This window comes from Primulina huaijiensis, chromosome 6 (assembly GCF_012295235.1).
Source record: "Primulina huaijiensis isolate GDHJ02 chromosome 6, ASM1229523v2, whole genome shotgun sequence".
NCBI lineage: Eukaryota > Viridiplantae > Streptophyta > Magnoliopsida > Lamiales > Gesneriaceae > Primulina > Primulina huaijiensis.
Genome location: NC_133311.1, coordinates 18,746,097 through 18,759,402, shown reverse-complemented (window position 1 = coordinate 18,759,402; position 13,306 = coordinate 18,746,097). Strand labels below are relative to the sequence as shown.

General features: G+C 32.7%; 1 protein-coding gene across 1 annotated transcript; it reads right to left on the bottom strand.

Moving 5' to 3' along the window:
• Nucleotides 1-829: 829 nt before the first annotated feature.
• LOC140979994 (endoglucanase 6-like) lies at nt 830-5,584 on the bottom strand. Its single transcript, XM_073445709.1, has 9 exons — nt 5,155-5,584; nt 4,857-5,069; nt 4,407-4,607; nt 3,261-3,350; nt 2,989-3,153; nt 2,266-2,550; nt 1,832-2,180; nt 1,675-1,737; nt 830-1,565 (listed from the first exon to the last, which is right to left on the bottom strand). The coding sequence occupies exons 1-9, from the start codon at nt 5,365-5,367 to the stop codon at nt 1,270-1,272; spliced, it is 1,875 nt and encodes a 624-aa protein (XP_073301810.1). The 5' UTR covers nt 5,368-5,584; the 3' UTR covers nt 830-1,269.
• Nucleotides 5,585-13,306: the final 7,722 nt, after the last annotated feature.

Below are 13,306 nucleotides of genomic sequence, written 5' to 3'. Positions count from 1 at the left end.
GTTATTTCTGTAGAATCATTATTTCATTTTAAAATCAATGTGCATATTAATTAGACTATTAAATGATTAGTTAATAATATATACTTTTAAATATTTATATTAATTATAATAATTTATATATGGTTATTGGATGACGATTTTGAAAAAAAAAATATTATTTATAATAATTTATGTATGATTTTTTCAATAAAAATTTGAAATTACTTTTTGGCAGGTGGCTCGCTAACCCCTCAACTCGTGTCGTGTTGGGTTGGGGTTTTCCCAACCTATCAAGTTGGTGGACTAGTCCCGTTGACGACTCTAACTAAAACTCACCTTCAATTTTGTGCAGGAGAACATTTTTAAAAATTTTCTAAAATAAATTTTTAAAAATCTTGCTATATTATCTTTGCAAAAAGTGCTAGTTTAAAATGGATCTTCATGGCCAAAATAACCACGTCTCTCAGTATGAATAAAAGTTATTTCTTATTTATAATATCACCATGATGTTGGTTTGTTGAACTTATGTTGTGAATTTTGGGAATCAATTGCGATCAAGAACTGATGATTGACACCGATCTATTCAGAGTCAAGAGTACACACAGATGATGGAAATCAAATGCGCTTCAAGAAAGGTAAATCACACAACCAGAAAGATCATGCCTGAGAGAATGCAGGAGAGATTACGAGTGGAGGAAACTAATGCGCAATAAGGATTATGGTTGTATGAGTTATCAAACGGACGGAACAAGCTACTCTCAAATGAAAAACATATGATTTGGTAAGTATTTATATGAATCATAGAAAACATATATGAATCATAGAAAACAATAAACAAGAACACCTGATCAAGAAACACCAAGGGATTTGCTCAAACTATATAGCAAAATATAAGCTATCATAAAGTTTAAAACATCAATCACAGAACAAAGGCGACACGGGAAATCTCACACCGTCTCTGAAGAACAAATAAAAAAAGAGACATGATACTGAGAAGTAAATTATCTTGACTTCTCATTCTCACACTCACTATCTATATCTATCCTATGACTGGTGAAGTGGAGAAGAAAGAGGACGAGCACCTGTTTTCAACATCTCGTCGCTCCTTTCTCTCCCCAATTTTTAACCTTATCACCAAGACTTCAATTAAAAGCCCTACCCAGATAGCAAATCAACAGGTAATTGAAACTAATAGTCACCGAAAAAAAACAGAAGGAAATATAGATTTTCTTGTCATGTAGCTGCAGAATTCTTGATCACCATCTAGCTAAAACAGATGTGATGAACAGCTTAAACAAGAGTATAACTTGATACTGAGACCTCTGCTGGTGAAGATGAGTGGATATAAACAAACTCCATGCTTCTTCCAGCAGCCAAATTGTTGATCCATGATGGGAACAAATAAGAATCACCAGCCTTTGTGAGACCCCATATAGGACCATATAGTTTGGAAATGTTGAGCTTCAAGTTCTCCACATTCTTCGAAGATTTATTGGTGATTGTTGTTGAGTATCTGTAATAAGTCAACCCATTTTGAACCCATGAAGCTGTCAGCTTTTGAGTAATAGAAATCGGGTTTGTTGTCGCTGCAAAACAGAAATTTGCTGTTAAATATGCAATCCAAGAATCAATATTTTCTTCCATCCGAGAAGTTAAAGACACCTTGAACAAGAAACAAGAGATGATTAATGGTACCTGAAGATGACTTTGCAGCTTCCTTTGGAGTCTTATTAATCGGTTTAAGCGCAGGTAGCTCCACTGAGGTCACAAATGGAAAAAAGGAGTTAATTCTTGAAGGAAACTCCGCATGTAAACTTGCAAGAAGATGCATATTTGAATATATTTAACCAACCCGGAAGGAGCTGATTATAGCCGCTGTGACCACCATGTAGTCTCGCCAGTAAGCCCATGAGTGGAGCGTTGTTGTAAGTAGCTGGCTCAGTTTGCTCATAATTGTCTCGTTCATCAGCAAAATTGTCGTAAGCATCAGGTCCACCCACAAGTGCGCCTGTAAGAAGATTCGGGTCGCTTCCCTTTCGGCTATACCAAGTGGCATATCCTCCCCTGCAGCTGACAAATGAAGGGTTTACTTTAAAAGACACAATAGAGGAAGCCCTATGGTGCACTTGTCTTGGATAATTGTTTCCATATCCAACCATGTAACTCGTGGCTCGTGGGTTGTCTCCGAGAATGTAGTCTGCCTAAGGATCATAAAAAATTCGTTTAAATTCCATGTAACCATAAGTTCTTTTGCATCATATATATAATCGTTGTCGGTAAAAACACCTGAGATTTAGCAAATGAAAGAAGCTCAGTGGGTGAGACGTTGCCGGATGCACACTTAAGGGACTGGCCAGCAGAAGAAAGATAATCAGAGTAGACGGTCATGAGGAACGAAGCACCGGTGACAAACTGCATGTTATTCCATCTCTGCCGGAAAAGGAGGCCTCCGGGAGTTCTTTGAACATTGCGCGTCCCCTTTCCAAGACATGAACACATGAAAAACTCAGCCTTTTCTTTATAATCCTCAAAGACTGATGTATATCGACCGCCTTTCCCTGCCATCAAGAACTGCAAGAAGATAAAAGGAAGGCCAATAATCAGTAAATATACTTGAAATTCCCTGATCGTTTCAAATTTAAGCTCTAATTACTTTTTTGCAGGACGTCTCAAACAAGAAGACATGTTTTTTTTTTTAAAAAAAAAAAATTTATGACTCTGTCGTGATAAAATATTTATAAATTAACTGTTTTAAATAAAACATAGCATCCACGAAACGGAGGGAGTAGGGTAAGAGGCCTGATCTTGATGTGTGCTAAGCAACCCAGAAAAAAATATTGACTCACACACAGCACACACAAAGATTATAAATCAAATCCCATATGAAAAATAATTTATAAAATTTTGACAATTTATATATCAATGAAAAATCTCAAGATTATAACTAATTTTTTGTATGTGTTCTTAATTTTCTTTTTCTCAATCACATCCCATGTGTCAATAATGTACCTTAGCGACGAGGGTTTGAACACCAGCATACTTAACGTCCCAACCGAATTCGGTCATAGCCCAGCCGGTTCCTCCTAGCGAATCACCATTGTTCCCCAAGTAATTCAAGTAGTACTGATTATCCGTAGCCTTGTACAGCCATGCAGCTGCCCACAACAATTCATCCTGCCCAAAAATTCAATAATCAAGAACAAGGTAAAGGGATTAATTTTTGTTTATCTACATTAATATATATATTAATAATCCAAGAAATTAATGGCGGAACGACGTACAGCATATCCACTAACAGATCGGTAGTACTTCTGTGCTATAGTGATGCTATTGTCGTATTTGCCCCTGTATTTGTCCGCAAAATCAAACAGCTGAAACAAAGGAAAAGATCCAAATGTTAGATTGAGCAAGGTAAGGGCAGAATGGGTGTTCCAAAAGTGTTCCGTCGCACCGACAGCGATGTCAGGATGCAATGAAATGTTTAATTGGACGGCTGGGATTGAAAGCTCACCCTACACGTACGGTCATAGACAATGCCCGTGATATACGGCCAGATTTGCACATGACCCGTTTTATGCGCCGAAAAATTTTACTCCGCCCCGCATTTATATCAACTTTTATTTATTGTAGTAAGATTTAATTTCTTTTCATTATATTAAAAAATTAACAAGGCAGCGACCAACTAAATTCAATATATTATAATGACATAAAATTTACGTGAGATCGTCTCCGAATATTACTTTTTATCACAAAAGTTCATATTTTTACAAGAGATCTCAGATTCAAGTCTAGTTTATTCGACGAAAAATTTAGAGTTCGAATATGGCTTATTTTTTCACTTATCACTACTTTTCTCGTAGTTTGATTGAATGTACACAGTTGAAAATTGTAAAAAAAGTAAAAAAAAAAAATTAAATATATCCTGGATTGAATAATGGAACCTTGTGTTAGCAGTGTAGGACTCAAAATGAACTATTGCATTAGTTTCAGCTATGAATAAATAATATTCATAATTAATTCAACATGGATTAAATGTCTTATTTTACATTTTATTTTATTAATTATAAAATTATTGTTGACTAAAAATATATTTATTTATTTTTAGTATAATTTTCTATTTAGTAAAAAAAATGTAAGTTAATGTAAGTCAAAATCTATAAAGTGTATATATACTGTTTTTCATATGTATATATATTGTGCTAAAATGCGCCAACAAGCAGATTGCTTCGCAGGCACATATCACATCACAGTAGATTTAGGAATAAATGTGGCGCCCACTTCTATGATGCACCGACAACGACCTCACTCACTAAAAGCTGAGCTCCTCGTAACTAACTAATTTACTGCGACCGTTTCACACACAACCGTTTACTAAAATACGCCCACAGCCACACTTCAAAAAAAAAAGGCTGAAGAGAACAACCAACCTGGTACGCGTGTTTAAGCAGCAGTGCGGAGTAGGAAGGATTGTAGTGGCGGAAGACGATGGATGCAGCCGCCATGGCCGCGGCGGTCTCTCCCGCCAGGTCGGATCCCGGACGGCTGGGATCGATCCTGTAAGCCGCCCTTGAGGTGGTCATGTCCTCCGGCCTTTGCCAGCAGAAGTGGTCGGTGTTTCCATCTCCAACCTACATCAACAGTATTTCAACAATGAAAATCACATCAATTCGTTGGTTGAACACAAATAATAATAATAATAAATTAATCCTAATTTTCAAACTAAACAGCGATATTTGAACTTCATACTAGATTTGTCTTCAGGATTTGTATAATATTTAAGTTCCTTTCAGTGGGTTAACGTAGATTAAAAATCTATTTATTTTATAACAAATCGGGGGTGGTTTCATGAACAGTAAATGATGGGAGCAGGTGTTTACCTCTCCATAGAGAACGTAAGGTTGGGGATGAGCTTTAATGAGATAATCAGTGCCCCATTTGATAGCATCAATGGCGTGGCCAAGTTCACCACTACCACCCATTTGCCCGCCGTATTCTATCACGCTCCATGACATCATGGTAATGGTGAATGCCATGGGCAAACCGAACTTGACATTGTCCCCTGCGTCGTAGTATCCTCCCACCAGATCCACCTATGAGATTTTCAAGAATTAGCCAAGCTGAATGAAGAAACGGAACAGAAAACCGTGGAGTAAAAGGAAGAGCTAAACTACACACCCCATTAAGTTTCCCATCATTAAGTCCAGAATTACCCCTCCATTGCACTCTCTGGGATTCGGGTAAGTAACCAGATCTTTGAGCTTCGAAGAAGAGAATGCTCTTAGTCAGAGCTTGGCCATAGTCATGGGCAGCCATTGCCCGAGGAAGCAGAGCCCCAAGTATCAAAAACATGGGAGCCATTGAAAAACAGAGTCCAGCAGATTTCTCCATTATAATCTTACTGTGAACTCAGAAAATGATGGAAAAAAAACTTAAATTGTGTGGTATAAAGATCTGTTTTTCTATATATTTAGTGTAGAGAGTAATTCCCTCCGTGTTTACATACAATGCGTAATGTAGTATTGGATTTAAGAGCTTAAACTAATGAGACAGACAACGAGAAGGGAAAGGGAAAGGGGGAGTGGGGTTTGTGAGAAAAGTAAGAGCCAAAGGGCGGTATATATGGAGAAAGGAGTGCCCATTGGTAAAGAAAAATGGGCTGAGATAAAATAAATTAATAATGGGTTTGTATCTTATTTTAAAAAGGGTTAAAATTACTGCAATTAATGCTTTCTTGATGATGGGGAAGATGCATGTGCTCTTGTTTGGCGCCTTCTGGAGGAAGAAGGGGGCGGCTTTGGAGTGTTGCACGCATTCTTTTTTTTTTTTTTTATGAATTTTTTTTTAATTAAATAGGTAAAAAATTAATACAAAAACAAGTACCCCATACATTCTCGGTAAAGATACAAAATATATAACTAAAATCATCTACTTCTCTAAATTATTGTAGCACATTAATCGCATTCCGTAGGCAGCGAAAACGTATAATTTTAATCTTTTTAATAGTATTTTCAACACAAGTAGTCTCATTCTCGAATATTGATCGTTTCCGCTCGTTCCAAATCTGATAAATAGTAACAGCACACGCCAATAGCCTCGACTTGTTGAGCATAGACTTCTCACGATAGACGCCTTTAATGGCACAAAGGATTACATCAATCGAGCACATCAATTTCTTCAAACCAAGCCAATCACAAGTTACGTCCCAGATTTTTTTAGCTAAAGCACACAAAAAGAATAAATGGGCCATAGATTTAAACTCACTTTTGTAAAGCACACACGATTTATTTTTCAACAAAATCAAGCCGATGTCGAGTAATTAGGCATGCCATCAGCATCTTTGAGTTTCAATTTTTTAAAGTTTTTTTTTTTTTGAATTTCAGCAGTTGATATTGCACTTTTTTTCCTAGCTGACACATTGTATCTTGTGCGGTGGTTCAGAATCGGTTTAGTTTGTTCATGAATTTAGTCATTGGGTTATCAAGTGGTCAAAGTCCATGTTCCAAATGGGGGAACCTTGAGTGGAACTTGTAGGAGATTTATGTACTTTGTGCATTTAAAAGTTGGAAAGGGATTTGTTACCAACAAATTCTGACTGTCACGTGTAAATATGCATGAATGTCTTCATAATGTGTATGTGTTTGTATATTATTAGTGGAATGATCGTCCTCTTTGGACTAAATATCTTGTAATAAGTTCGTCTCTTTCCAAATTTTATTGAGTCGATGGCTACCTCATTGCACTCATCTTTCATATTTTTATGCGGAGATCACATGTTTATTATCTTATCCAAAGTTATAATTGTTTTATTTATATCGTGATACCGCGTTATTCCGTATTAAATGGACATGATGGACTGTATTTATTTGACTATTAATGAGTCGATTTGTTAGGACATCAGTCCAAAATATTAATGTAATATCTCAAATCGTCAACAACATCTTTCAAATGTTCAAGCAAGGCTTACGACATTTAACAACTTCCACGACAAAAGAGCTCGCCCGTCTATCGATTAGAAGCATTAATGATACAATGCCCAACCGCAATCAACGCCCAAAACAAATACATCCACATGACTACTCATCTTGTGTATAATATATAAAATGTGACTCGTAATTAATTCCAAAATGCTGCAGAAAAATAGAAAACAGTAGAAGGTGTGATGTTTACATTTACTTTTGAAATATTATACACATGGATATAAGAAAGATTGTACAGTCTCCGCCACTTTTGACTTCTTTTTTTGAAATCCCCTACCATAAGTCCATATTATAAGTGAGATTCTTGAAAATTATGTAGATTTTGGATCATGGAACACAATCAAACATTACAAACTCATATTCGAACACGGTACACGCACCCTTTAACAAAATCAATTTTTCAACTTGGTGAGATGACAGCCATGAATGGCCCAAGTTAAACCGGGATGACATGCCCCACATGGATTTTACGTGGAAACAATGCACATCATTTTTTATAATTATATATTCTTTATTCCATATTCCTACAAGGTTGTGTTTAATTGCTTGATAGGAATCTCATCTAATGTTTGGTTATACATTTATGTCTATATTATTATATATCAATTTTAATAACTAATTATTTATCATACATCAATCAAATTATTAAATATAAAACAACAATATTATCATTTAATTTATGTCTTTTTTATTTACTTTTTATTTATTATTAAAAGATAATATTTATAATTTATTATTTTATCTCAAACTTAATCAATTAAAACTAAACATATTATTATTTATTAATTATTATCTCACATTCAACTCGACCATTTTGATAATCACATCATTTAAATATAAGTATCACTAAAATTATCTCGATGCACACAAAATATCGGTGCCAACTGCTAAGTAAAAAATATGCAAGCACGCACCATGAGTTAGCTACTTAGCCATAGAAGGATTTGTAATAAAGCCTCGCATGTGCCTACTACCCATGAGATATTGGGTGATGTTTGTTGCATCGCCAGTTTCAGTAACACGATCGATTTCAAGATTTCTCATGGGACCCAATATCCTTTTTTGATATTTATCTCCATTAAAATCTCGACACTTTACACATCTAAACAATACATTTCATATTCGGTTATTTTGGTTTAATTGAAGGCGCAACACTACAAAATACTGATTTGTTATTGAAATATGTTGACATGACATCGAAAATTATTGACTTTGCGAGTATCAGATCAGTAATTGAACTAAAATAGTTGAAAATTAAAATTTAGTGTGCAGAAATCAAAATTTGAAAATTTAATGGATAAAAAAAAAACGAAAAATATACAAGAATTAAAATATCCGATGGCGTGAGTTGTTTTAATAAATTATTGGGAAAGGTTTAAGTATATGTAGTGTTTGTCGTACATGAATAATTCTATCACAATTGATTGACAAAAAAATATTTATTGCATATGTCTGATTTGTACATTAGTTATTGTTATTATTATTATTATTATTATTATTATTATTATTAGTAGTAGTATATAACATGTTCATAATTATTTGGTGGGAGAGGAGACATTGGCCTACATGGACTGGGCGCAAATCAAGGGCGACAATTGAGTTAATTTTGGCCCACCGCCATTAAGCTGATCACGGCGGAATGTGTGCTCCCGCCCGCCTTCCCCTTTTTGTTTCTCTTGTCTCTATTGAATGTCATAGCTAAATTCGTAAACTTTTCAAAAGTTTTGTACACTGTAGACCTCTATTTTACATTGCTCTCTCTTACAGAAACTAGACCATGGGGACCTCACACGAAAACAAAAACAAAAACAAAAACAAAAACAAACAAAAACAAAAACCGAAACCGTTTTTTCGGTTTTCAAAAGCAGAAACGGAGTTTTGGACTTACGGTCTGGTTCATGTTTCTAAAAACAAACAACCGAAACAATAAATTAATCTTAAATATTAATATTTTAATTGTAGCATATATAGATACTTTAAATTATGCCATTAAACTATTTGAACTATATAAATTATATTTAACCCTTTATTTATATTTATTTCTGAATATTAATATTATTTTATATTACAAATGTTGAAAAATTAATTTCACAATGCCATAATTTTATAATATATTTTTTTTGCTTTAAATTTAGAATAATAAAGTTTAGTTCAAATCATTTCAAACCAAAACTTCTGAAAACGGAAAACACAACCGTTAAAAACTAGAATCAAAACCATATCCAAGCAGTTCGATTCCGGTTTAACCCTTTAATCGGTTTTGGAATTGTGGTCAGACATGATACAACTTAAAGACGAGTATGATGTTTACATCTCGTATCAAATATAAAATTTATAGTACGAAGATAATAAATGTTAATTAAATACGTAAAATGTATTAGAGATTAATACAAATTCCATGATCCTCCTGTCTTGGGGTGCAAACGTGAGTAGCTCGACTGAAACTCGGTCAAAACTCGAGCTCGAACTCGGTTTGACCGAGCTCAAGTCGAGTTCCAGCAGCTCGAGCATGTAATCAAGACAAACTCAAGTATATGATGTCTTTGTTCGAGTAGCTCACGAGATATTCGATTACATATACACACATATTAATTATTTATTTAAATCTAAAATAAAACCGAAATCGACTTTTTCGAGCTCGGGCTTGAGTATTTTAAATTTTTCGAGCTCGATTCGATTTGATTGCACTTCAACAACGGTATCTTGTAATAAAAAAAATCAAAATTACAAAATATGAAATTGTTTTTATAATATGATTTTAAGATTCGTCCAGGTGTTTCGTTGTTCACATGATTCTTGAGAATCACAATTGATAAGTGTAGACTTTGACCACTTTACTACTGCCGGTGGAATCATTGATAAATCGAGGCAAAGAAACAAGCGTGGACACTCTGTTTCATTAAAGCTGATTTATGTTTTTTAATTCTACCAGATTATAAACATAATTAATTACGCAGTAAATTCTCATTAATGTTTATTAATTTGCAAAAGTGTCACAATCGAATTTAATACTTTTTTTTGGGTTAAAATAGTTTAAATTATGTATTTATAATATGACATGATGTATGACAGATTTGTTCCCAAAAATTAGGATAATGAATAACTTGCTCGGTCTTTATCGATCGTGGCAGAACCAAGAATATAATCTTATTCGAGTTAGAATTTTTAATTTTAAAATCTTTTAATATTTTAATTTGATCTATCCGGACTAATATCATATTAATTCAAAATGATACAAAATTCACGTATAATTTTTTTAAAAAATTTTGGACAAGCCAGGCATTAATGTGGCTCCGCCACTGCTCATCAACTACATGAATATGATGGTGGAGTCCGAAGTCATAGCAAATTCTTAAATAGGATTGGTGTCATTGTGCGCGTGTTTTGCATGCAGGTAAAATCGATATTTTTTTATATATAAATAAATACTCTTTTAAAATGAACTTATAAGTTAAATTTCAAAAAACAAATAAAAGTAAAATTAAATTTTAATTTTTTTCTTACATTTTTTCTATTTTTCCCTAAAAAGTTGACAACATTCCTATTTAATTAAAAGTAAAAATAAAAATAGGCTCTTACATTTTATCAGTTTTTTTATGATCTTATAAGCTGTGAGATCTTATTTTTAAAATAATATGCTAAAGTATTTGGATGAACTTATTTTAAACAACTTAAAAATATTAATGTGTTTCGTACTATAAGATTTTTTGTTGTCAAAATTATCAAAAAGATATAATAATATGTGTTAACATAAGTAGTTATATACATATATATAGTTTATTATATTATAATGTCTCTACCTTTAGAAAAATTGTTTTGGTCATTTAAATGTCGCGACTAAACTACCCACACTTTAATTCACATGATTTCTTCAAAATGTATTATATTTAAGGAAATTAGTGGGATAAATTATGAAGCATAAAAAGAGATTTAAAAAAACAAACAACACGTAAAGATAAAATGGGATTAAAAAGAAAAAAAGCCGACACCCGAATCCCAGGATAAGAACGTGCCCCCACTAACCGTAACCGATTTTTGGTCCCATTTTCTTGCAAAAATTGGCGACAACAAAAACATCAGCTTTTCGACTATGGTCGTTTTCCAACGAAACTATTAAATTAAATAAAATCTGATGTTTCCATATTTTTTTAATATTTGTTTTTTAGCTTAATTTGAGGCTGCAGCTATGGACCAGGAAAAAATTAAAGTGAAGAACATTCCATTGTCAAATTTTTATTTATATTTTTACATTAATTTAAATTTTTTTTCAAAAAACATTTAAATTATACTAACTCCAATCCAATTATAAATGTTTTTTTTTTCGATTACTCCAAATATACGGTTCAGATTCTTCATTTAATATCATTTTTCTTTTGTTTTTACTAATTTATCCCTATTAGCTAATTACTCCAAATATACAGTTCAAAATGCAGTTCAATTCTTAAAATAATTATGATTTTAGGAATATCAATTTTTATTTCTAAGCCAGTAAATAATTTTGTAGGAAAAAATGAATGATTCCCAATTCCCATTACTAAAAATGACAGATGATAAACCAACATACGATAGGACAAACTGTAAAAATTATCGTAAGGCCTGCGATTTCATTTTGGATTGGGCCTGGACATGATAGTAGGGGTATATTTTAACTGTTGTTACTTCAGCATTTAAATGAGACAATAGTGAAAAACACGTAATATATTAGCACACGTCTTTAGCGGATCATGGTATATATAGACTTTTGTAGAATTTTTAAAAGTCAAAAATTGTACGTAATTGAGTCATACTGACAATGAGGTATTAACATCTCACCAATTGTGATGGTACTGTCATCGTTGGCTCAATCATATATCTTTCATGCTTGTGATACAACTATCAATTGAAAATTAAGAAAAAGTTTTTAGCTTATTAATTTTCGACAAATCAGATTTAGCCTATTAACAATATACATCGATATATGAGCAGTTTTCCTTAAAATAAAATAATAATTATTTTTTATATGAATTTCAATTTTAAAACATGCTTTGTAAAAACATAATATATATATTAACCTCATATATTCATGACACACATGACACGTATGATTAGATGGCTAGTATATATATATAAGACAGTCCAATGTAACGTGCGGTGTCTTTGAACATGTGCAGGCTCGTGCAAGGAAAATGGGCCACGTTGGACCCACCATGTGCTACCCTCAAAATTTTGATTTCCACGAATCAGAAGTTGAAACGTGTCACGTTATAATTGATGATGTAATTTCTGGGTTTTGTCCGAAAACTATTTTATTTCTTTGTGAAAAGAAATTTAAAAAAAAAAAAGTAATGGTGGAATTAATTAGAAATTGAAAATTGGACTGAGAGAAAAGACAACGACACGGAATAGAAGAGTTGGAGGAGAAGAAGAATAATTCAATTGGTTTGTTACATTTTTGTAGAAGACAAATTTAAATTCTGCAAGTCCACATGATTATGTTCTTTTGTAAGGTTTATGACTTATTATTTATTTTTATCCAATGCTCTTGCAATTATATAGACATATATAACAACAATTTTATTTTTTGGATTTTGTTATCGCATACATTCATAGTATATCATAACATATTATTAATTACGAACAGCCTATAAAAATTGTTTTTAGTATCACGGTGAATTTTTTAACATTTTTTCCATATTTTAATTCGGTCTTACTTCTGATTTGAATTTAATTTCACATTATTTTACAACTATCTCTCGTTTCCACGTCTTTTCTTTCATACAGGGGAATACAGTGTGCGACAGTGAGGAAAGTCTCATCCATCCATGGTAATCGGGCAAATGTGAACCACAATGTAAGCTGAGGGGAAGCCACGATATAAGACAAAAAAGAACATATCTCTTGCGATATGATCTCACATATCATTATTTGTAAGACGAGTCAATCATACTCATATTTACAATAAACAGTTGATTTTATATGGAGAAGTCTTTTCTATAATTTTTTTCCCAAAATGTAAGATAATGAAAATTCTTTTTTCCATCGTTTGGTATAAGTCCTGCTTTTTACGTAATTTTTTCCAAAACTAAAAATATTTTTTTATTTACATAATTTAGTTTGCAGTTCTCCCAACTTTCACCTTTCTCCGCATCAATACATAGGCAAACCATAGTTCGATTCGAACCACAATTCCGAGGTTAAATATTATTTTCCTCGTTTAAAAAATTAATATCGTCAATGCCTACTTATTCGGTATTCTATTGGGTTATTATTTACTAACACTATGTGTGTGCAAAATAATAATTATTTTATATATAGAAAAAAATAATTTAAAAGATAAATAATTATTAAAATATAATTTCAAAAATAATTTT

Coding starts and splice junctions, on each gene's coding strand:
- LOC140979994 (XM_073445709.1), bottom strand. CDS start 5,367: ATGGAGAAATCTGCTGGACTCTGTTTTTCAATGGCTCCCATGTTTTTG. Junction 3,154..3,260: donor GATCTGTTAGTGGATATGCT/GTACGTCGTTCC, acceptor ATTTTTGGGCAG/GATGAATTGTTGTGGGCAGC. Junction 1,566..1,674: donor AGCTGCAAAGTCATCTTCAG/GTACCATTAATC, acceptor TCTGTTTTGCAG/CGACAACAAACCCGATTTCT.